The sequence below is a fragment of the Osmerus mordax genome, chromosome 18 (genome assembly GCF_038355195.1).
Source record: "Osmerus mordax isolate fOsmMor3 chromosome 18, fOsmMor3.pri, whole genome shotgun sequence".
NCBI lineage: Eukaryota > Metazoa > Chordata > Actinopteri > Osmeriformes > Osmeridae > Osmerus > Osmerus mordax.
The window spans coordinates 8652246-8677595 of NC_090067.1; the positions used below are offsets into that span (position 1 = coordinate 8652246).

At 47.7% G+C, this 25350-nt stretch overlaps 1 protein-coding gene across 1 annotated transcript; it reads left to right on the top strand.

Annotated features, from left to right (window-relative positions):
- Nucleotides 1-32: 32 nt before the first annotated feature.
- On the top strand, nt 33-25350 carry sdc2 (syndecan 2). Its single transcript, XM_067256164.1, has 5 exons — nt 33-434; nt 20710-20827; nt 21051-21217; nt 22037-22175; nt 23590-25350. The coding sequence occupies exons 1-5, from the start codon at nt 375-377 to the stop codon at nt 23751-23753; spliced, it is 648 nt and encodes a 215-aa protein (XP_067112265.1). The 5' UTR covers nt 33-374; the 3' UTR covers nt 23754-25350.

Sequence of the window (25350 nt, forward strand, 5' to 3'; positions counted from 1 at the left end):
GGCAATGCAGCTCAGTGCTGTGTGACGCCTGACATGGCCGAATCATAGGGAGCTGTAACGGACCACCTGACTTGTAATTTTAAAGCAATTCATTGTGTGGACCGGGAACTATCAATTCCAGATTCAGCTGTAAAGTTCGAGAAGTTTACGTAGCAGTTCTACAATAGTGTACATTTGTATCTGAAAAAGTGCGTGGACTGTGAGGAATAACAGCACGCAACACGTATCCCGTGGGATTCCACTCTAGAGTGAGTGAGACAAGAGGACTTGGACCGAGGGTGCAACTGAGAAGGGGTCGGAGTCGCATATAGAAGAGCAACAGAAGAGACGATTTGATATTTGCCCCGTATCGTCACATCTTTGTCAAAGGAATAATGCGGAACATTTGGATAATTCTCACCCTCGGCATAACAGCCTTTCTCTCCGGGGAAAGGGTAAGTTTGGAAAGCGAGCTCTCTCGAATTACTTGCAGGATAGCTGGGGAGTAAAGCAAAGCAACTTGGAACCCGAGACTACTCGCTTGCGTTTATTAGATTGCTACAACTCGGAATATGACACATTAAAGCTCCTATTGGAAATATTGTATTTTGTCTAAATATCTGTCCTTATGCAACTAGGTTTATCTATTGTGATATTTTAAGTTGAAGTGACTTTTAGTAGTCTAAATCTTTTGTGACCAATTGTCACAGACGAGACAATACGTTGCCCGTAAAGTCACTATATTTGTTGGCCAAATAAATTACACAGTGCTTAGGCTATAGGCTACTTGAGTACTGGTAGGCTATCCATCGTCGCCGTGTCTGTTTAAACTATAACGGCTTATTTCCTATATTCCTCTATTTACTTTTTGTTGTGGGTGTTTTGTATACTGTCAACGAATACGTGGCATAGCATATTCCCAGTTTCAATTGCATTTTCGTTTTTTTTTTGCAATGTTAGCCGAGACTAGCATATTCAAACAAATCACAGCTTGCTTTACTTTTTTCTATAAGGAAAGACAGCAGTGTGTGCGTGTGTATGCTTATTTCATGCTGAAAAACATGAAGCATAAACAACAACAGCCTCTGAAACATTACACAGGTTATAGCCCACAGTCCAAACAGTTGTAAAAATCAACTGGAACGTCAGACGTATCATAACAGTGTTGTTGATGATTGGATGCTCATTTGAGTCTGACTAATTGTGGACTTATCCTAACAGAAATGAGCTCGTGCTGGCATGGACTTTCATGTGAGGGCTGTACGGAGTGTGGTTTCCTGGCGACAGAGTGAGCAGACAGTGTTGTGGTCTCGAGGGGCTGCAGCAGTTGGCCCTAGTCCCCTGTGAGCCCGCGTCCAATTAGCCGAATCAGATACCAGTGTTTTAATGAGTCATTGTTTTGCATGAGGTCATCCCCTGTGTCCACACGTTTACTAGACAGTCTTCTGAGGCCTTTATGTATTGTGCCTGAGCTTGACTCGTCCTCAGGGATGGACTTGAAAAAAGCAAAGGAGCTATGGAAACACAAATAGAGTTTATTTTAGGTAGAACACACGGTAGGGTGGTAGCGATTGGCCAACCTGTCCATATCTTTCGTATCTACAAACCTTCTTGACAATACGTTCATGTTCTAGCCTATACTGTACAAATGAGCTGAACTACCAACCCAGATGCAGATTATCCCCTATTGATCTCTGCCTTCCCTGTGTCTGTGTTCCCCGGAGCGTTTGGAGTCTCGTCCGTCTCTATGAAACCTGACACATGACATTGATTCCCAATGTTGGCACACGCGTTGACACATTATTCCAATGGCTGGTGTGTGATAAGCGCCATGCAGGACAGATCCATGTGTCAATGACCCTGGACATGGAGGCCTATAGGGCTGGATTGTTCTTTTTGATAAAACCTGTCACGCAGAAATCACCGCTCCCGGACAGTAAGCTGGTGGGAAAAATGTATTTCCTAGTCTTGCTCCTGACCCTCATGATTGGCCTGTGTAATACTTTTAGAGCAGGATGATTGAGCATATTATTCCTTTAGTGTTTTTGCCCCAAGCATGCAAATAGACCTATAAAGACTCCTTTACAGGAATATTTTCTAACAGTTACTCAATGTTAGTTGATTGGTTGGTCGGGGTATTTTCAGGAACTGCGGACCTACCTGGTGGTTTGAGGGCCCGTAGTGTTTTGGTGTTCACCGGTCGCCAGATGTTGTAGTCTTTAATTAGTGTTGTGTTTTGGTGGGAAGTGTGGGTGTTCACCTCCCTTCATAGGGCTGAGTGATGTCGTGGCTGGTCCTGTCTCACTTTCTGAAGCCAGCCTCAAAGGAGTAACTCCCCAAATGGCCTTGGCCGTGGAATGAGACTGGTTAGGAAAAGTGGGCCTTTTCAAGGGCAATGATTGGGTAAGGCCTCCGAACTGACTGGAATGTCTGTGTTGTCTCGGGTCTGAGAGATTCCACATGCCACAGCACAAAAGAAAGAACTGAACTGACATTTGGAGATTCTGGACACAGAATCAGTCTAGTTTAGTTTGATGTCAGTTGTCCTTTACTCACAGGTGAGTCAAAGTGAAATAAATCAAGCTTGGCCAAATGGAGGTTTCCGTGGTTACACTCCCCTTCTCAACATCTTTTTTTTCTTTTCCTCTCATTTCTCTGAGCTGATTACTGGCGTTTAACTGCTTCCTGTGAGGTGATCCTCAGAGATGTTCTTATGGGTGGTAAACAACATGAAAGGACTACACTAGATGGCAGTCAGACAGACAGGCAAACAGACAGGCAGACAGTCCAGTAGACAAGCTGTCGAACAGACAGCCAAACAGGCAAGCAGTCTGACAAACAGACAAATAAGCAGACAGGCAGGCAAACAACAGGCAGGCAGTCAGACAGTGTCAGACAGGAAGACAGGCAGACAGGCAAATGAGAAGACAGGCAAGCGAACAAGCAGGCAGTCAGGCAGAGGCATACAGGCAGATGACCGCTCTCTCACCCCACACTCCTGCTAGTGCCGCACCTGAGGCTGTATTTTACTGCGGTATTAAACAAGACAATAACTACACTGGAGCAAGCAGACACACACACACACACATCAGCGTTGCAGATAACACTGTTTCATTTCCCTTTTGTGTGGATATAGTACTGTATCGTATTACTCAACTGATCCCACATCATTACTCCAAAGCAATGACCTGTACTGATCAACTCTCATCCAAACCAAAGGGATCAGGATAAGCTTGGTATAGTTTCAAACCAGTTTCCCCAGCTCTTCATAAGTAAATTCCTTCCTTCCCTTCCTGTGGTTACAAAGAAGTATCATTTTGAATGCATACAACTTGATGAATATGTAAATATGTGTCTGCAGCAGAATGTTTCATCTTAACAGTGAAGGCCTGTTTCTGGTAAACACAGTCTGAGAAGGAAAGGTCTTTGTTGTGGTGTGTCCATAAAATCAGCAGAAAATAGGGAAATAGGTTTTCTGGAGGTGCAAGATTCACCTTCTCTGCCCTCAGGGACTTTTATTCACTGGGCTCCTATCTGACGGCCATTATGTAATAGTTAATGGACTCTGCAGGCCGTTGCGCTGGGGCTTGTAAAATCCCAGTGCACTCTTGTTTTGTCATCCGCCTCTCTCTCTCTCCTGCACATGCACGCTCATATGCACACGCATGCTCTCACCAATGCACGCATGCATGAACTCCCTCATGCACATACACAAACAGAAGCACACACATGGCATAAAACCAATCACACACACACACACACACTACCCTGGCTCCCACTGAGACACTGCCTGTCATGACCAGAGTGTTTTGGGTTACTCTGAGAACAGCAGCATTCTTCTTCCTGTCCTTTAGACAGCCGGGAGGAACAAGGCAGCGGAGGAGCGCTCCCTCGCTCCGCTCTGCCGACACTCAAGACGCCGGCGTCTGTGGCGGCGTCTCCGACATCTGTGGGACGTATGCACGCTTGTTTGAAAGGAGCTCCCCCTGCTCCTCCTCCCTCCCCCCTCCTCTCCCACCTCTCCAGGGGGTTGGAAAGGGACTCTTTCATTGGGATGAGGATGTGCGTATTTGTGAAACTAGCATACAACCCTGTTTGTGTGTGTGTGTGTGTTTGTCTGTGTGTGTGCAAAAGACCCCTCCCACAAGCGTTGTAGACAAGGGGAAAACTTGTACGTGCAGTACAGTGCCTGTGCTGTATGTTTGAGCCCTTCCATGCCTTGAGACAGTGAGAACCCACAGAGGGGCCAAACACTGACCCCTGACAGCACTACTATGGCAAGAAAAACACTAACACAGCAGCTTTAGGCATCTCCTTTTCCCTGTCTCTCACTCTCGTTCTCTCTCTCTCTTTCTTTCTCTCTCGCTCTCTCTCTCTCGCTGTCTCTCGTTCGTTTTCTCTTCTTTTTATCTCTCAGTCTCTCCCCCTTTTTTGTCTTTTTATCTCACTCTCTGTCCCACCCCCTCGTTTCTCACCCCTTAATTAGCCCTGCAAATGGAAAGTTCCCTGGGAGAGCTGTGGAGGAGGGCTGTGGCTCCGTGGTCGCGTGACAGAGATAAAAGGGGGGAAAACCCTGCGTTAACAGACGTCTGCTCCTTCCCGTCGTCCTCCTTCACTCTCCCTCTCGGTGCCTGCAGCCCGGCAGACCTCCCAGGGGGGAGGAGAGGGGGCCGGGTCTCCCCTGTCTGGCCGGGGCTTTGTAGGTGTGAGAAGCGTCTAAGTGTGTGTGAGTGAGTGAGTGATTGAGTGTGTGTGTGCGTGTGGGTGTGCATGTGGGTGTGCGTGTGTGTGTGTGAGGAGCATCTGTGTGTGGGTGTAAGGACCCCAGAGTGGTTGTATGTAAGGAGCATCCCTGTGTATGTGTGAAAAGGTGTGTGTGAGAGAGAGAGAAAGAGATGGCGGACCCATGTGTCGAGCAGGGCAGCACAGGATTGGTCTAGTCAGGGGTGAAATGAGACTTAAGTATTGGCTCTGGTACTGCATCACTCATCTGCCCATTCTATTCCCAACCTCAATCTCACGCCTTGGCCTGCCAAGTCCAATAAATCTAGCCGTATCGCATTGTGTCGAATGCAATTCGTGCCTCTGGTTTATCTAATGTTATAAAATATTCATGATCCAAACATTCATTGCATGCCTCATATGTTTTCTGACAGATACTTGGACCTCATCGTCAACACAAGTAATGCAGAAAAGAGCCGCTTCCACAATCCGTATGGAATTGCCATCAACTCACTTCATTATGACAAATATTTGCTGTTGCTCTTTGTCCAAGCCAAGATATCTGCTCAGTATCTGTTCTAAAGGGTCTCATTAGATAGTGGTTACATCTCAGCGGCATATTTAGTGGTCAGCATTGCAAATAAGCTGTTTTAGAGTCACAGCGGAATTGTCTTGGAGTCTTGGTAGTTGGCTGTGGCTGTGCTGAGGAGGGGGGGGAGGGGAGGGGGCTGTACATCTGGACAATATTATCCCAAAATGGTGGATAGAAAGGAGGTGTGACGTCATCCAACTTTTTTTTCCCTTTTTCCGTCTCGCTCCCAAGATTGCTGTGGAAAACGCCACGGCGCATTTAACACATCTGCGCTCACTCGTATTTACGAGCACGTTTTATCGCTTTTAAAAAGCACCTAATTGAAATCTGCCCTGTGCTCTGCCGAGCAGAAAAATGTCTGGTCTTTCCATTATTTTTCTGACTTAATTCAACGCCATGGTGAATCAACTTCAAGGTGCAAATTATGCTGTCTAAGGAGGGTGTATTGCTTAACCACAAATTATATCTTTATAATCTCTTCATTTAGTGTTGTTTTCATGTGAAATCTCTTGAATTCCACTGGGGCTTTTTTGTTGCAAACTCTTTTTATGAAACAGGGGAATTCACTAAGCACTCAAAAAAACACTAGGTCTAGTGTGTAAACTTTTTATCCGTTTTGTAAAAAGGCTCTGAATTGAGCTCATGAATATTCAGAAGCAAACTGCGGTTGTCATAGCAACGACTTCCGAAAACAGGAAGTGGCTATGTCTTCGGCTCTATCTCGGTCTGAGGTGATCTGTGGGGTACGAAATGGCTTCCATTCTTAATAATTGCCTTTCTGAGGCCGTTATTTGTGGTAGTCATGGTTTCTGATTCGTGGGCTCTCACCTCCTACGTTCAAGAAGTAAAATGCTTCCGACTCAAATGGTGTTCAAATGGAGACTTAGCCCGACATCTTTTGGACAACATGCCCTTTTCTCAGAAGGCATAATTGACATTTTCAATAATTTTAGAAGTTTTCCATTTCAGACTTAGCAGAGCCATGACGCCAGGTCTTTAAGTCCATCTCCAGATGTTCAGTGGTGACTGAGGTTCTCCCGTGCCTTAGACCAGGGCCACAAGGTCAGACCAGACCAGACAGTGACTCAGAGAATCAACAGCAAAGATATGAAGAGAAGCAGTCCACTCGACTCTTCACACGAGAGAGAAAGAGAGAGAGAGACAGAGAGAGTGAGATAGACAGACTTAAAATACAGTTGATTGCAAATCATCATAGGTCCCTTCCCTCTCCTCCGCCTGTTAGGCCTCTTCCTCTTCTTTGACGTGCTCAGAGGCATTAATACGCCGGCCTGCCTGTCTCTCTACTACGCTCTGTGAGTTAATCTTTACTAATGCACTGTGTTAACACCCATCTGTGTCCCAAACACCAACTGTATACCCCCCCCCCACCCCCCGATTGACCCAACGGCCTCCATTAGAGACAGAAGTGGGGGTTATTGTGAGAGAGGGAGAGAGCAATAGAGACAGAGATGGGTAAAAGGAGGTAGGGCACCATTACTCAACAGGCAAGGCTTCAGAGAGAGCTGCATCAGATGGAGCCATTTTGAATTTTATTTAATGCAGATGCCGCCGACACGCTCATTTCCCCCGTTGTCCTTTTGAGGCCGCCACCGTCGCGGTCATGGGTGGAGCAATCGCTAAAGGAAAAAGTCTCTGGACAAAACAAAAGTACGATGCGTGCGTGCATGCCTGCCGTGTTGCGTTTGGCTGAACTCTACATGCTGTAACCTTACAGACACCCCCACTTTCCTCCACGGTGTGTTTCTCCTCAGTCTCTGAGGCCATACACCCCCCTGCCTGTCAGAATCACTGGCCCAAGGTCACTGGCTCTCTTAATCCTGGCAGTTTCACACTTAAACCGGTTAGCCTGTCGTGACAGAGGGAGGGAAACTTGATTACTTTGATGAGTATAATTTGTTTAATCAAGTGATTCAGTATATCTGGACGGAATGGTGTTGGCAGGTTTGCTGTCTCTCAGACTCTGCAGAGAGTGGGAGAGGAGTGCCTGCCTATCTCTCTCTGTCTGGCTGCCTTTCTTTCTACCCGTCTGTCTGTTGGACTCTATGTCTGTCTGTCTGTATGTCTATATCATAGAGTTCCTCCTGCAGCCTCACCTGCTGTGTGTAGTGAGGTGGAGAGTCAAAGGTAAACGTCATATGTTTGCAAATGGAGAAATGTTCACACACTTTGCATAGTGAACCAGTTATAACATGAAAGGGGGAAACTTCCCGATGAGATCACTTGAAATGCCACAGCAGCTTTATTGCATCTTCAGAAGACACCACTGAAGACGAGTCTGAAGGGCTCTGTCGATTCCTTACGGCCTTTGCTGTGGCTGAGTCAGGCTGCGTGTGACATTTCCATCACAGACGACCTCTGGACGAGATTTGTGAGAAGGTCTTGTAAGCGACAAGGCCCTACAAAAGCGTTGACAACATGTGTCCATGTGTGGGGGAACAGTAGAGGGTCCTCTGTGCTGCGGGGAGTCCCACCACAGCATCTGGTCCCTGTTGCAGCGGTAGAGAACGAGAGAAAGAAAGGAAAATAGAGAACGCCAGAGAGGAAAAGAGCTTTGGCAGATGAACATGAAATATGGTTTTAGCTGCAGTCAGATTTCTGTCAGGAAGCTCTATCCTGGCCCTACTGTCAGGACAGGACAAAACTGACCGTTTTGGAGCTTTGGCTATGGGAACATGTGTGTGTGTGTGTGTGTGTGTGTGGGGGGGGGTGATAATAAGTCATGTTCCTCTGAGGGGAAAAGAAGCTTCCCCTGCCTTGGTGTCATTAAAGATTGAGCATGCAGCCCAGCCCTGGTACAAGAGCCTATTTCTGCTGTCACACTTCAATTATTTACACAGAATGGAATATGAATGAGAGTTTTGCCTCATCCTTCTCCCGATATGAGCTGGGGGCTACAGTGCTCCCTTTAGCAGACACACAAAAGCTCCACAGAAATGGCGTATGGAGCCTTTTGTTTAAGCCCCTCACCACTCATTCCTAATAGAGCCAGGCCTCGTGCACGCTAGTCTTTGCTATTTGATGGCTTCATTGCAGATAACATAGCATTTAGAGAGCCATGCTAGACTAAGAAACGTTCTGACTGTCAAAGCAGGCTCTGTACTATGGAATGATAAATTGACCCAACTTGAGGGTCAATTTATCAAAACTGTGGTTTCGTTGTTTTCAGAGAGATAAGAAAAGAAGGCTCTCTCTCTTTTTTTCTCTTCATTATTTCCCTCTCTCTCTTCAGCAGCTGCCGTGCATATGGAGTACATAGGGGGGACTTTTGTTGTGGACTGCTTGTGTGAACAAAGTGGAGGAGTGGATGGAGCTGCAGTGGTTCTCTGTCAAGCATCCCAGACACACATGCATTTCTCTCTCCACCTTTGGAGGTGTTTGTATGTGTGAGTGCGTGTGCGTGTGTGTGTGTGTGTGTGTGAGCGCTCTGTATGTGCCTCAGGTCTAAATGGTTCTCCCAAGCAAGACGAAGTTGCAGTGAATGCCCCCTGGAGTGACTTCCTAAACTGCTAATCTAGTCAACCAGCAGTGAGACTGTGTGAAATGCCACGGTGTAGCTGCGTCCCTGCGTACACTAAGGACAGACAAGGATAGGCCTCATGACTGGTAGGTGCCATACGACATGTTTACGTGTGCGTTTTGTAATAGTTGCCCACACTTTACTCTGTCGCATCTCTCCAAGCCCCTGTGGGCTTGAATATGACGATGTCACCTGCTACTAGTGACCCTGCCTGTAGCCTATCCCATCAGGCCTGTCAGCAGATGCACACACTCACACACACACACACACTCACACACACACACTCCTATGTAGCGATGACCTAGTCCCTTGCCTGGATCAGTCAAAGCTCAAAGGGGATTCAGGCTGTGTGCTTAGTGTGCATCTGGAGATTCTGTCTTTGTGTGTCTCTCCGTTGCTCATGAAGGGAGGGGCATTGTGCAGGCAGGCTAACGTCTGCTCAAAATAGAACACAATAGATCATAGGAGGTCACAATACAGCACAGTCGATCTAAGTGCTAACAGTTGCTCGATCACAGTAGCTGTCACAGGTTGACTAGCGACCCGGTGCTCCACTTCTCCTGTGTGTGTGTGTGTGTGTGTGTGTGTGTGTGTGTGTGTGTGTGTGTGTGTGTGTAGGCGTGTGTACGTGCGTGTGTGTGTGTGTGTGTCGGCTGGCAGTCCTGATCAGGATTAGTCCTGGATAATAGGATCAGAGATCACCACCTGGCGCTCTCTCACCCCAAAACGCTCCCTCCCTCCTTCCCTAAACCTCCTTCCCTCCTTCCCTCATACTACCAATGTGCTCTGTGCCCATCTTCTCCTTGCCATGTTCCACGTCAACGATATGGCATGAGCGTCGCTCCCCTCCCTCCCTCTCTCTCCCTCCATCCTCTCATCGCTTTTCCTTGCCTTTTCCCAGAGCTAGCTTCAAGTCCACCCAATTCAGTCGCCCCCCCCCCACACCAGGACAGTGGCGTGCGTCCTGACTCTGAATCTGAATCCTCTTAAGGAGAACTGACCCTAACCCTGGATGGGAATTCAGTTCCAGCGCCGGGCGGATTGAAGCAGATCTTTTGCCGCGGTAGTCCCAGATCTTCCAAATCCCCCCTCACCCCCAACACACCCTTTCACTGCAGTGGACCGTGTAGTAAATTGGAAAATGGAAGCGGAAGTAAACTGATTATAAATTGAAGGCTAAAAAGAAATAGCACAAACCAAACTGCAGATGTGAGACACCAAGTAATGAGGTGGACAACAACCCCCTGTCCTGCTCCACTCCTCTAATACTTCCTGTTCTGAGGGGACGTCCCGACCCCCAACCCTCTCCTACTCTTCAGAGTCCGGTCGGGCTCAGGATCTGGGCCGTGTGGGGTTAATGAGCTGGCTGTGACCAGCTCAGGAGTTTCCAGTTAACGCGGGGTTAAAAGCTCAGGGCCTCGAGAACGACCAAAGCCCACACAAGCCCACCTCTCCACCACCCCCGACAGGGCTTCCAATCTGGGGTAAATTAAACTTTGAACCAGCAGCTAATTACGACCATTTCGCTTCACCTCTCAGCCACTTACCCTCCTCCCTCCGGCCCGTCCGCCTGCCTGCCCTCCAATCGCCTGGCTGCCTCACTGTTCCATTAGCGCCAGTAACCAGCATCAGCAATACTTGCTTGGAGTTGCACTCATTAAAGCCATAGCTTTTTTCTAGATGGGAAGCAGAGTCTTTGAAGTGTGTGTATGTGTTTGTGTGTGTGTGTGTGTGTGAGAGAGAGCGAAAAAGTGAAAGAGACAGCCAACTCTGGTGGCCTTGCTAATCACACACAGTACGCTGGTGTTGTACGCACCAGGAACAAAGTCCCATCCAGTACTTGAGCTCAGTGTCGGCTGTAGTACCAGGGAGGACACGTGGCCAGGTCTGGGAGGTGTGGGTGAGGCAGGCCTGTGATGTGTTTGGGGGAGGGAACAGCGGAGTGGCGTGGGGGTGGGGCCGGGTCTGTGATGTGTACTGAACAGGAAAAAGACTGAATAGCCAGCGAGACACTGACTAAAGATGCATTCCTACAGAGTCAGGAGGGTTGCAGTGCAGAACACTATAACCCCCTAACAGATGCCAAATGCTGCTCTGATGATGAAGATGGTGGTGGATGTGATGATGATGATGATGATGATGGTAGTGGTGATGATGACTTCTCATGGATGTTATGTAAAGAGATACCCCTAACCCTACCCCCCCCCCCCCCCTCATCAACCATATACACACACACTCCTAGGCAGCAGCACTTGCGTTTGCAGTGGAATGGGGAACCTGACAGCCACTTCATGGTCTGAAAGGACACATTCATCTCCAAGATCAATACACACACACGAACACTTACACACACACACACACTCACACATAGTGGAACTAATAGGCAGGTAGGGGGGGGGTGCAAGACATGCGAGCGAAAACATGTGTCCTTGTGTGTGGCAGTACGTATTTTTTACATTGTGAGAGCATGTGTGTGTGTGTGTGCGTTGGGGGGGGGGTTGGTTATATGCTGGCCTCTGTCCATGTGTGTGTACCCTGGCTAACCAGTTGAGTGCAAAGGCCTGCCTGTAGCCCAGGTAGGCTGAGCAGGACTTTACATAACAGGCTTTGTATACGTTAAATATGTATATGGGGGATGGAAATGTAGCGATGCAGTAATGATAAGATATCTCTATGTAAGAGGGATATCCTTCCATCTCTCCTGCCTGCTTGCTGCCTGCTTGCTGCCTGCCGGCTCTTATTAGGATACAAGAGAAAGGGAGGCCTGTTTCTCTCTCTTGGCAGGTCCTCTCCAGGCCTCCTCTGTTCATCAGGAAGGAATGTGTTCCATGGACCGGCTGAGCAGCAACACAAGTGAACGGTACACGACAGGCTCCTATCTGGACCCCACGCCAGCCAACCCAGAAGCAGCCTTGCTGCCAGCTGGGGCCCGCATTCAGGAAGAACCTGACCCGGCCCCGGCCCCCTGGCCCCGGCCCCCTGGCCCCCGGCCCCCAGCCCCCTGGCCCCCTGCCCCGGAGAGCTGCGTACAGAGCCAGGGAGATGAGGGCTTTGAAGGGAACCCAGAAGCTGCTTCCTGTAATAAGCTAGCCTCCTTCTCACACTAATGTGCAGCCAGGGATGGAGGGATGGATGGATGGAGGGATGAAGGGTAACGCTCCGTGGAGGATCACCATCAAGCTAAGGCAGACCAACCACTCATTTCCTTTTCTTTTGGTCTCTGCCTTTCTCCTCCTCCTCCTTATTCTTTTGCTACATCTGCAGAGTACAACGGATGAGTGAATGTGGTTGATGGGCTTCAGGTGAAGAGAGAGGAGAAAAAAACAGTCTTCCAATCTACTAACTGGATCTTAACAAAGGCTTCCATCTTCTATTTATGCCAACATCTCATTGCCTGCGTGTTCTACATTGACAAGTGCACAAAGTTGGCCATGGAGTTGCTGTTGACAGAACTCGCTTTTAATGTAGACTTAAAGGAATGCGATGAAAGGGTTTTTGAAAATGGTGATTGAAAAGTCTCTTTGTGAAAGCAAATGAGGCTTACGTTGGTGTGCTTGTGGAGGGTATGTTCAGTGGAAGCCTTGAGGCTCTGCACATGTGGACCAGAGGAGGAAAAACGACCTTCTGGAAAGTTTCAACCAGCGGACCAACTCTTTGAACATGGTGGAACCATGGATGTTTTTGAACACTTTACTTTCCCTTTGTTCACCTTAGAGGTCAACCAAAGAGTAAACATTTTCCATGCACTTTCCCTCTTGCTTACAAACCCTGACCAAACAAGTGCTTCCCTTCCATCTCCAGTGATGCCCATTGGAAGCAACTGACATTCGTTTTGGCAACCATTTTTACCTCTGTTGTTGAAGTGCAACAACAATGCAAGTCTGCCTGCCCTAGGTCTATCTGTAAGTCTGCCTGCCCTAGGTCTATCTGTAAGTCTGCCTGCCCTAGGTCTATCTGTAAGTCTACCTGCCCTAGGTCTATCTGTAAGTCTGCCTGCCCTAGGTCTATCTGTAAGTCTGCCTGCCCTAGGTCTATCTGTAAGTCTGCCTGTCCTAGGTCCATCTGTAAGTCTGTCTGCCCTAGGTCTATCTGTAAGTCTGTCTGTCCTAGGTCTATCTGTAAGTCTGCCTGTCCTAGGTCCATCTGTAAGTCTGCCTGCCCTAGGTCTATCTGTAAGTCTGCCTGCCCTAGGTCTATCTGTAAGTCTGTCTGTCCTAGGTCTATCTGTAAGTCTGTCTGCCCTAGGTCTATCTGTAAGTCTGCCTGCCCTAGGTCTATCTGTAAGTCTGTCTGTCCTAGGTCTATCTGTAAGTCTGTCTGCCCTAGGTCTATCTGTAAGTCTGCCTGCCCTAGGTCTATCTGTAAGTCTGTCTGTCCTAGCTCCCAGGTGGAGGGGAATCCAGATCGTTCACTGAGCTGAACTACTTTTAGGATTTATTGCCAGGGGGTCTCGAGGATTGGGCTACAGAATATGAGAACTGCTTCATGGAAAGCACTTAAAGTCTCTCCGTGTGCCGCCTCTCGTTCCGCTCGGTCTCTCTCTCCCTCTCTCTCCCCAGCCTCTTGTTTCTGACTGCAGGGCCTAGAGGCCTGTTGGTGCTAGTGTGCTTCATCTCCTCGGTCTCCAGCTCTGCTCTGCTGAAACCACTGCAAGGTGAAGCCTATTTCCCAGCCTCTCCAGTTTCACAGCTCACAAAGAACCAAGCGCTTTCCCTCGCGTATCAAAGCTGTCGAACAGGAACCAGGAATGTTCTGGTTCCCTACCCAAAAGTAGACTTCAGCCCGCGCTGGGTCGAGCTGGGCCTGGCTGGGCTTGGCTGAGACAGGAATAGGGAGCCGGGTCTTGGGGATACATCAAACGCCGGGTGCAGAAAGAGCCCCAGCATGGTCTGAGAAGGTGGATACCACAGGGTTGAGGCTGCCTGTCTGAATACAATCATGTTTTATCAGCCTGTCCACTAGCAGAGACAACACAAGACTAGCATCACAAGACTTGCAACACAAGACTAGCACCACAAGACTAGCACCACAAGACTAGCACCACTAGACTAGCACCACAAGACTAGCACCACAAGACTAGCACCACAAGACTAGCATCACAAGACTAGCACCACAAGACTAGCATCACAAGACTAGCACCACAAGACTAGCACCACAAGACTAGCACCACAAGACTAGCACCACAAGACTAGCACCACAAGACTAGCATCACAAGACTAGCACCACAAGACTAGCATCACAAGACTAGCACCACAAGACTAGCACCACAAGACTAGCACCACAAGACTAGCACCACAAGACTAGCAATACAAGACTAGCACCACAAGACTAGCATCACAAGACTAGCACCACAAGACTAGCACCACAAGACTAGCATCACAAGACTAGCACCACAAGACTAGCACCACAAGACTAGCACCACAAGACTAGCACCACTAGACTAGCAATACAAGACTAGCAACACATCACTCTGAGGAATGAGCAGCATTGCTCACTAGAGTCTTCATGGATGTTTTTCACCAGCGAGGTCTGACAGTACGCTTACTTAGGCTCATCGGGATCTTGCAGTGTGCCTCAGCAAGAAGGTCTTTAATTAGGCTGCTTGTGAAATATTTTGTGGTCTGGGATGATGTCAGTTAGCCCTAATGTGTGGTGGGAGCAGGTGGGAGCACTCGCCTTTTAGAGTTCACACACCCAAACACACACACAGGCTGACCACACTGGAGAGTCATCAGTGGTACATTACAGTCATGCGCTTAACTGTAGGCTGTTGTCCTCTAACCAGCCAGCCGGTCAGACTGTCAGCATGTGTCTGTTATCCTTGGAAACCGTGAAATTGGCTTTCTTCTTTTCAGGAAACAATACAAGGAGAGACAGGAAGTCATAACGGCCCGGCGTTGTGTCCTGCTCCACGCCTGGAGGGAGACACGGGGGATAGCTGGCGCCGGTTCAGAACCAAGTCTGTTTTCGTTGGGCCGGCTGCTATCAGCTTCTTCATGAGTCCAGACCCATGTTCTATTCAGACAGGCCGGCTTAGATTCATTGTCAGCGAGGAGCAAATTAGTCAAGCCCTTCGCCTCCACCGTCTCTCTCGACGTCTTTCTGGGAAAAAGCTCTGAAGGCAGTGGAAACTGGACATGGTGTTCCTGTGGCCCCGCATACCTGCATCCAGTGCTGTGTGTTTGTTCACGTGTGGATGAGCTCTTTGAGTCTTTTGGACATAGATACGTTGTGTATCTACGTTGTGGGGCTAATCCCCCAATAATAATCAATAAGACCGCTGTCTCTGTTGCGTGTTGTGAAAGCTGTGGACTTATTTACACAGTGCGGTGGTGTGTTTGTGATTGTGTTAAATAGAGAAAGAGAGGGAGAAAGAAATAAAGGAACAGAAATGAGAGCGGGAGAGAGAATTGGAAAGAGGAATGAAGAGGAAGAGAGAATGGGCCATCTCTGCTGTGCTGAATCCCATCTCATTCCTAGAAGGTTTGCTCAGCCTTTATTGGCACATAAACATCAGTTAATGTCCCTTTAAACCCTCTGTTCTGCGCAGGTAGGCCGATGTATCCAGGGCTGGATACATTTACACACATTTATAGCTGTGGTCTATCTATGATACAGGAAATACATACAAAAGTGACTTCCTATACGGCTGCAGCTCTGAGCACAGCTGGGGTGAGGGGGTGCTGGGGGGGGGGGGGGGGGGGGGGGCTTGAGCCCCCTGGAATGTAGCACCCCCCACCCCCTCATATGTCAGACAGCTGTTTGTTTTGGAAACTGAAACGATTTTAATCTGAGCAAAACGCACCCAGTCTCTTTCTCTCTCTCTCTCTCTCTCTCTCTCTCTCTCTCTCTCTCTCTCTCTCTCTCTGTCTCTCTCAGGCTTGCCTTCTGGTGATCTTACTTAACCAGCCTTTCATTGGATGCCGAGAAACCCGAGAAAGAAGCTACTCTGTCCTCTCTCGTTTACATCCCTCGTCCATAAATCCCATCTGGTGCATCCCACTGTGAAAATGAAATTCTGACTGCAACATCAATTGTTTTTAGAGAGTGTAGTATAGACTTACTAAACCTGCAAAATAGCATTGGTAAAAGGTTTGTGTTTGACTCTTTTTTTAATGTAGTATTTATTTATGTATTGTCTCTCAGCTGCTCTCTAAGTGTGTGATGCTGTTGCAAGGGGAAGAGATTCAGTTTCCTGGATTAGGCTTTTCGTAGTAAATGTCAGCCCACACATCATACACACACAAACCCACACACATATACAAAGCTGTCCCCTCCAGTGTTGGACATGCCCCAGGCATCGTCTGACTGGTTTTGTGGAGGGGGGGGGAGGGGTTGATTTGTGTCAACTTCCTGCAGGAACACCACTCCCCTGCAGTGTCGGAAGGACAATCAATTAGTTTCTTATTATGATCCCCGGGAGGGCAATAAAGTTGGGCGGTTTTGAAGACCATTGAGACAACCCTCCTCTCCCCCCTGCCCCCTCTCCTCACCACAGCCATTAGTTTAGCTTGTGAGGTTAGTGTTTGAACTCCCCCGCCTACCTCCTCTTCTCTTATTGCTTTTCCTCTCTTAACTTAACTTATCCTCTCTCCCTCTCCTTCCCTCCAGTCTCCTCTCCCCTCCTTTCTCTCTCCTTCCCTCACGTCTCCTCTCCCCTCCTTTCTCTCTCCTTCCCTCACGTCTCCTTTCTCTCTCCTTCCCTCACGTCTCCTCTCCCCTCCTTTCTCTCTCCTTCCCTCACGTCTCCTCTCCCCTCCTTTCTCTCTCCTTCCCTCACGTCTCCTCTCCCCTCCTTTCTCTCTCCTTCCCTCACGTCTCCTCTCCCCTCCTTTCTCTCTCCTTCCCTCACGTCTCCTGTCCCCTCCTTTCTCTCTCCTTACCTCACATCTCCTCTCCACTCCTCTCGTTTCCTCATTCCGTCATACCTAATTACATTTAACAAACAGACCTTACCACCAACTCTGAATTATGGAACCCTGTTTGCCTATGTTGTTTGGTTAGCAATAGCAAGTGAGTAGAATAGAGGCCAATGAGTCAGCAGCCATCCACCGTGTAGACTCACCAAGAAACACCAAGTACCACAAAGGATCAATCCCAGCTAAAGGGTAATATCTCCACTATTGACACTGCGCCGTGAATTCAGCTCTCAGAAGCCAATTACTCCCACTCCTACACACCCACCTCCACTCTCTCTGTAACACACACACAAGCACAAACAGACACCCAGGCTGACCAGCGGGAGAAGACTCGAGCCATCCATCCGTTTAGACGCGATAAAGCCACAAACAGCCAGGAAGGGAAGAGAGAGAGAGAGAGGGTTAGAGGGAGAGATAGAAAGGTGTTGGGTATGTAGAGGAAAAAACATTGGAAAGAGAGAGAGAGGAAGGGAGTGGTGGGCTGTATTGAGCATCAGTATAGATCAGTGCCTGGCTGACTTTACTGATAAAGCTGCACTTTGTAATTGGAGATGAACACAGAGACACACTGGGCCTCCATACCCTACACCAGCTTCAGGAGCTGCCATCTGGTGCTTCTAAAGCTGCTGTTAGCCTCCGATGCTAAACGCTAATACCCCGGCCTAGCAAAGAAGCTTCTGTGAGTAAAGAGGAGTGCTACTGCAACAGTAAGCCTCGACTAAACAGGAAAGATACAAGGTTCGAGTGCCCTGAGGGGTTCTGGGTCCTTCAGTCTTTCCATCTTCACCCGGCAGGTTGAGCTGGGGTTGCTTTAGGGAACATAGCTGGAGCCTGAGCAGAGCAGGGTTAGGGTTAGGGTTAGGGTTAGGGTTAGCCTTATATCTGTGTGTGTGTGTGTGTGTGTGTGTGTGAGCGTGTGTGTATGTGAGCAAGTGTGTGTGCCTGCATGCTTTGGAGGAACACCATTTTCCCTCCTGTCTCGGGTCTCAGTTAATATTTACGATGTTGGAAGTGAATGCAGTGTGTCAACATTGACCGAACAGGGGCAAGATGGTGCAGCCAAGCTAGCATGCCCAACCCATCCAACCCCCCTACCCCTCACCCCATCCTACTGCTGCACAAAAGCCCCAGCTCACTGCACACAAGCCAGGAAGAGATGGGGGGAAGAGAGGAGAAGAGGGATGTAGTGAGGGTGGGTATGGAGAAAGAGAGAGATCTTCCTCCTTTTAGTCTGTCAGGCACCAGGAGGGCTTGGCCTGGGTGGTTTGACAGGCTTTTAGTGGAGCACCCTGCAGGCTAAGGATTGTCAGCTGCTGTGAAGAACATTTTCTCTCTCTCTCTCTCTCTCTCTCTCTCTCTCTCTCTCTCTCTCTCTCTCTCTCTCTCTCTCTCTCTCTCTCTCTCTCTCTCTCTCTCTCTCTCTCTCTCTCTCTCTCTCTCTCTCTCTCTCTCTCTCTCTCTCTCTCTCTCTCTCTCTCTCTCTCTCTCTCTCTCTCTCTCTCTCTCTCTCTCTCTCACTTACTGTCTACTCCCCAGTCCCCAATCTCTTTCAGCCCTCTACCTTTTACGCTCCTTCTCTTCCCTTCTTTCTGTGTCTAGGAGGTAGGGCTAGGACCTAGATGTAGGAACCAGATCTAGGAGACATGGCTTGGTTGGAGATTGACCCCCGGAGCCAGTAATTAACACTTAGAGAGGAAATCTATGTTTACATGCACACTCAGCTCTGAGTGTGTATGAACTGGATCTCTAGCAATAGTTGTATGGACAAATGCATACTAGGTTGTATTTAACCTACTAGAAGATTCCTCTCTTGAGAGCAAAACAATAGCTTTGATTGTGAAGTGGGACAGGAAGGCGGAGAGAGACAGAGAGGGAAGGAGAGAGTGTTTTTTATGGTATTCCCCTCTACAATCACCACATCTCAAACAGTCACAGCAGTAATTGCCATGGGCTCTCTCTCACCGACTCTCTCCCTGTGAATGGACATGAATGGAGAGAATGGAGGAGGAGGGGGCAGAAGTCTTTAAGATGGTCTGTGTTAGTGTGTGTTGGCTCTGTTTATCTGGTGTAGCTAGTCGCGATAAGAATTCAAAGGAGAGTTGAATTCCTCCTGGAAGTCTGAAAGGTCAGTACTGGTGATAAACCAGCCGAGTGTGTGTGTGTGTGTGTGTGTGTGTGTGTGTGTGTGTGTGTGTGTGTGTGTGTGTGTGTGTGTGTGTGTGTGTGTGTGTGTAAAGGGGGGTGGAGAGTTATCAAGGTCAGACTGAAGTTTTCCTGTCCAGACTGATTTAAGGCTTTGCCTTGTTTCACATCCACCCACCCTAAAGCACACTCATGACTGCTACACTGTTTCAGGTTAGTGGCGGTGTGTGTGTGAGTGTGTGTAAGACCTCAATATGAATGCCATTGTTTTGGGGCTTTATTTGTGGGGTCCCTCTCTTTGTTTCTTTCCATTCTCTGGCCAGAGAGAAGCGCGTTTGTGTGTGTGTTGTGTGTGGTAGGTAGGTAGGTAGGTAGGTAGGTAGGTAGGGGGAGGGAAAGGTTAAGATTTAGTTAAGTTTTGTTTGAACAAATTCTGCCTTTGATCACCCCCCCCTCCCCCCTTTCCCCTGCATGAATGGCTGATTTCTTTGGAAGTCAGGCAGGTACACACATAAAACTCATAAAACACACACACACACACACGCTAGCTGATTTAGCTAAATGCATATGGTATGTGTAACATGTCACAATATCAACATTGACATGCAGACGCCCTTCCGCAAACGCGCCCGTACACAGTCACGTATGTGTCCAGAAACAAACACACATACACACTGAGGTAGACACATTGAGTTTTTGTCACCCAGTTTTCTGCATAGTGACATCCTTTTGTAGCCTCTGACAGTCATTGTTCCCTCTGTCTTTCTGCTGAAGCAGGAAGTGTAAAATCTAATCCCACTTCATTTACTTCCTGGTTTATCAGCCCAGCAGCAGAACGGCAGGCTTGAAACGCTGACAGCTAGAATGAGAGCATGGATTCACACACACACACACACACACACACACACACACACACACACACACACACACACGTGCACACACACACACACACACAGGATATATACAGGCTGACTATTTCTGTCTCCCACACACACACATATTCACACACACACACACACACACACACACACACACATACACACACAGGAATGATACATTGTTGGCCCTTTGTAGGCCTTTTCTAAAGCAGCATCAGTATGGAGAAGACATCCCTCGTGAGCCTAGATTGAGCTTGAAAGGAGGTTACCATGGGGGCTTTCCTAACTATTCCACACACAAACACATGCACACACATGCGCACTCTCTCACACATCCTTTAGTGGTAATGTGTTTACATGTTCAATGTTGCCACCAAGGACCAATCACGGAATTAGCAGGTTTGGTATGAAGGCCAAGTGGACTGAGTTTTTGTGGGATTCTAACAGGCACACACCATAATAAGGTGCTTGGGAAGTTCGTTGGGAGTCACACCAGCAGAGCTGTCAGTGTCTTTTCAGTCAGACACTGGGCTAAGACCAAACTCAAACACAGACTTCCTCGGCGCGTTACCGTGGGGATCATGGTTGGGAGGGGTGATGGTGGGATCTGGACATCTCTCCTCTCCCAACACTTCCTTTATGTGTAAAGACAGGGGGCTTCTGTTTAGACAAGTGATGTCAAACGTGGGAGACGAAGGGTGTGTGTTGACAAGATGGGCAGCCCCCCCTGGGCGCTGAGCTAAACACAGGTGCACTCTGATGATGTGTACACGGGCCACTGTGGGACAGTGTGTTTGTCATCACTCACCTTCAAAAGGTTCACTTAGCCGGCCCCGAGCCTTTCCTGTGAATCGCCGATACCAAGTGTACGTATTGTGTTGTTTTTGTGTGTCCGTGTCGCAAATACTAAGTGTGTGTTTTCTGGCTTGTGCGTTGTAGATAGCGGAGGCGGCCAAGCCCTCCTCACCCCAGGTGGATGATCTGTACCTGGATGAAACAGGCTCTGGAGGATATTACCCTGAGGATGATGACGACTTCAACTCAGGCTCCGGCTCAGGTACAAGGGAGGGAGGGAGGGAGGTAGAGAGAGTGAGAGAGCGAGAAGGAGATAAAAGAAAGATAAAAGCATCGGCCGAATGAATATACTCTTATTACCTATTCCATTATGAACGAGTGAACATGTAGGAGTAAAGATAAAAAGGTATGAGAGAGGGACAGGAAAAGAGGCGAGGAAGAGAGAGAGCCCGTCCTACCCCTCCCTCCCTCCCTTCACTCTGCAGGCGTGGGGGAGGAGGAGGTGGAGAAAGCGGTGACCGTCAGCACGTTGTACATCATGCCCAAAGCTGTGCCCACCAAGGACTCCACCAAAGACTTCACCCCCCGGGTGGAGACAGCTCCAGTCAGGGATCTGTCCACAGAGACGCCCCAGAAGCCCGCCAGGACAGAGGTGAGGCCACGCTGGGACATCCTCTCCACTGCTCCCTGTTTTCTGTAATCCTCTCATTTTGAATTGCTGCCTAGATTAAGAGAAACAAAGAAAGAAATCCCCAAGCAATTGCATTTCCACAGACTTCTGTCCTAATCTTTCCTCTCTATTCACTTGTATTGTTTATCCCAAAACACCCACTCTTTTTCACAATAGAATAGCCTATGCAAAATAGACTGATATCAGCACTTATCTGTAAGTCGCTAAACCTCTGTTTACCAGGAAAGGATAAAGTCAAATTATGACAATTTAGCAACTACACTTTATCCCACATGCAGTAAAAACCTCCCAGACAGACAGACAGACAGACAGGCAAAGAGACAAACAGATGAGCAACGAGTCAGGCAGACAGGCAGTAATACAGCTGACATGGTATGTTAAATCCCTAAACCTAACACAAGGAGGGCTGGGAGGGTCATGTGACCTGTGATGTTGCTGCTCGAGTAGACATGATGCCAAATTACATGGCCTCCCTCACGTGTAATCTTACATTTTGGGAGAATGTCAGCTCTCAATCCCCTGTGGTGTGAGGGATGTAGACTGGATCAGTTGTGCCTCTCTCTTTCCCTCTCTTTGTCTTTCTATCTCTGTCTGTCTTTCTCTCTTTTTCTCTTTCTCCCACTGTCTCTTCAGCTGTGCCGGTCATTTGGACCAGTTCCCTTTTGCCTGCTGATACAAGTCCCCTTTTCTAAGCACACGGGCACATCAAACAGTCTTAAGTGGGAAGCACGTCACGCTGACAAAGAGCCTGTATCTTCACTAACCTCCTCCTCCCCCCAGCCCCCGGCGGTGGTGACAGAGGACGTGCGTGGCAGGAACCAGATGACCAGCACTCCAGGGGGAGACCTCAACGAGATCCCCCTGGAGCCTATCGAGGTGCGCTCGGAAAACCTGTTCCAGAGGACAGAGGTGCTGGCAGGTATGTACCCGGTACAGACACATGCAGCCCCACCATCAAGGAAACACACAGACACACGCATAAACGCACTCACGCACACTAATACGGGCCCAAACCCATACACACCCAAACAACCAACTCAGTGTATAAATACATACCTGCCCATCTGCTAAATAAATATAACAGACTTTGATTACCATACAAAAATACCAGAAGATCAAGACCAGAGTCCCATAATTCCCTTGATAACGTTCAATAAAGTCTGATTTAACTAAATCAAATTCAGAAATAACTGATTATTCATCTGAGAAGCCTTTTAAACTGAACCGGCCTGCATCCCCCAGGCACTGCTGTCTCAAAATAACTTGTTTAATCAACTCCACTTCCAGCTCGCTGTGGGACCTTCTACAGTTCACATCACAGTAGGCTACCAGTGAGTCCAGCCCCTTCTCCAGTTAGGCTAGACTGCAGCCCAGCCCTTTCATGCAGCCCCCCTACCTTGTGTCAAAGGCTAAAATGTAACTACGCCGCATGGGGCCCTTCTCCCTGTACGCCTCAGGAGGATGTGACACGGACAGAGGGGTGGTTAGCAGTGTTGCTTGTTTCTCAGTTCTAAATGGAAAGGGCCTCAGCACTTTTGATCCTTTATCTTCTGCATATACTTTCTAATGCACTATTCGTATGTCGCTTTGGATAAATGTGGCTGCTAAATGAATATAGTGTCAAAAATGTCTTGCAGGACAGAGTGAAGTTCCGCCAACAAGATGATATCACTCTGTGTGTGCATAGACAGCAGAGATTCCCAGAATGCTTCAATAGGGAGGTTCTTTAAGATGATCAGTAGTCAGGCTTTCCTCTGCTAGCTTCACTGTCTCAGTCACATGTTTTCAGTTAATGTCAGGCTCGGTCTGCTAGTTCTGCTGCCCAATCCGCGCTGATTAGACTGGGGATTACTTTAATGGAAGCCACAGGAAGACCCGGGTCAGTGCTGTGTAGACACTGGCTACCCTCCTTCTCCTGGACCGCCTCTTCTCCTTCTCTCTCTCCCCGATGGCCCCTACAAACCATAATAGTCGCTAATCTAATTTACATTTATACTCTCCACACCGCAACCCAGCAGCGCTCCCCGCCACGGATTGGTTGGCCCAGCGCCAGCTGCTATCCAGGGGGCCACGGGGGCCAATGAACATGTGGAAACCAGAGCGGAGCGCAGGGCCGAGAGATCGTTTCACCATGAGAGACCCCTAAACAGATTAAGACCTATAAAGACCCTCATAGCAGCATAGCTGGGATTTGCACCACAGAGAGCAGGTTAGGGGCTGGCAGGCCCTGGGGATGGGTTCTGGAATGTTCTCTTTAGACAGGGAGGTGTACATGTCCTTCTGACCCCCAACACCTCTCTCTCTCTTTCTCTCCCTTCTCATTCCTTCCTCAGCCGTCATTGCGGGCGGGGTCATTGGCTTCCTCTTCGCCATCTTCCTCATCCTCCTTCTGGTCTACCGCATGAGGAAGAAGGACGAGGGAAGCTACGACCTGGGCGAGAGGAAGCCCTCTGGAGCAGCCTATCAAAAGGCCCCCACCAAGGAGTTTTATGCATAAAACTCCACCCCCTCAGCACAAGATTGACGAATCACAGGGACAGTTTACAGCAGTCCATGACAACGACAAACCTGTTCGAATACATACAAAAATGAGTAAAAAAAAAAAAAGAAAAACAAAACAGTTGATTGAGAAAAAATAACATAAAGGAAAGCTTTCGCATAGATTATTGTAATTAAGACATTTTTTTCTTCTTTTTGAAATGAAAACCAAGCATTGCTTATTTTATGGCAAATCTCAGTGTATTTAAACATTTTGTGTGCTATTTGAAAAGGCTGAAAAAAAAGAACACAAAACCAGGATCTGTAACAGTGTGGGAAAAAGTGTATTTCATCTGTCTTCTCGTCAAAGGAGCTGATTTTAGTTACTGACTACTTTTTAACTGTAGCAGTATGTATTTGTAAAGAAATTTTTTAAAGTGAAAATAATTGAATATAATTATTCTGTATCAATCTTTCAATTTTCATTTGTCCTAGCATGTCTGATGTTGATCTATGAAATGTGTTTTCATTAATTTATCTTTTTTCTCAGATGTTAAAAATGCCTTTGTAGTTTCCATGAAGCTCTTCATAGACTTCATCATACGCTGGTAACGGTCAATGTAAATGTTCTCCCTTCAAGTTACAATGTTTATTTTCACTCTCACACCAATTTAGTTCAACGTGAACACATATTTTTTTCTCTGTGTATTATTTCTTTTACACGTAGCTCCTGTTGAAAAACAGCAGAACCTTTTTTTCTGAATATTACGTTGATACCCAGAAATTGGTCTTGAAAAGCTATTATGATCAGGGCTCAAGAAAAGTTTGAAGTCATACAGCATGTATGCCTTTTGGAGGTTGTTTTTTATTTTATTTTTGTTTAATTTAATTGCATTCAACTTCATATTGCACATTCATCATACTGCTACATACTTTCTCTGGTCTTAAGTACACACACATACACACACATACACACACAGCTCCTAGTGTAGAGTGTAGTGGGTAATAAATGTGTCTCTGAGCATTGGCCCTTGGCTACACCCTTGTTAACCTTTCTCACCCCCTTCTTTGTCTGGGTCTTTCCATCAATAAGCAGACTGGCACAGCTCCAGTTGATCTACTAGTCCCCTCCCGTATGTGTCACTCTGCTCCCCCCCTCCTTCCTTCTTTCTTGCACTCAGAATATACTGAGCTGCAAACACAACAACCCAAAGAATCACAGTATTCTCTTCGTCATCACATTTTCCTTTGGCCACATTCTCTCTCCTCATCACATCTTTCTTCTATTTCTTTCACTTCCTGTTTTTTTGTTTTGCTTTTTTATTTCTACTAGAGACCTGACCATTGAGTCCAATTGCTTATTAGTATATGAAAAGATATTATATGTCTATATATATATAGATATATATATATAAATGTATATTCACAAATGTTTGAAACCTTCAAAGTGCCTACCATTGGAAGAAGTACTTGCTCTATGTGAGCCTGATGAAATGACTGGCATTCTGTGAGCACAGATGACTGTAACATGGTTACCTTTTTTTTAGTCTTACAAAAGCAGACAGTATTGTACCTATATGTTGAAACAACACTACTGAATAAACATTGTGGCCTAA

Bases quoted from the DNA above. Each gene is read 5' to 3' on its own strand.
- sdc2 (XM_067256164.1), top strand. From the start codon at position 375: ATGCGGAACATTTGGATAATTCTCACCCTCGGCATAACAGCCTTTCTC. The intron at 435-20,709 runs GTAAGTTTGGAA...TGTGCGTTGTAG, and splicing joins CCTTTCTCTCCGGGGAAAGG to ATAGCGGAGGCGGCCAAGCC. The intron at 21,218-22,036 runs GTGAGGCCACGC...TCCTCCCCCCAG, and splicing joins AGAAGCCCGCCAGGACAGAG to CCCCCGGCGGTGGTGACAGA.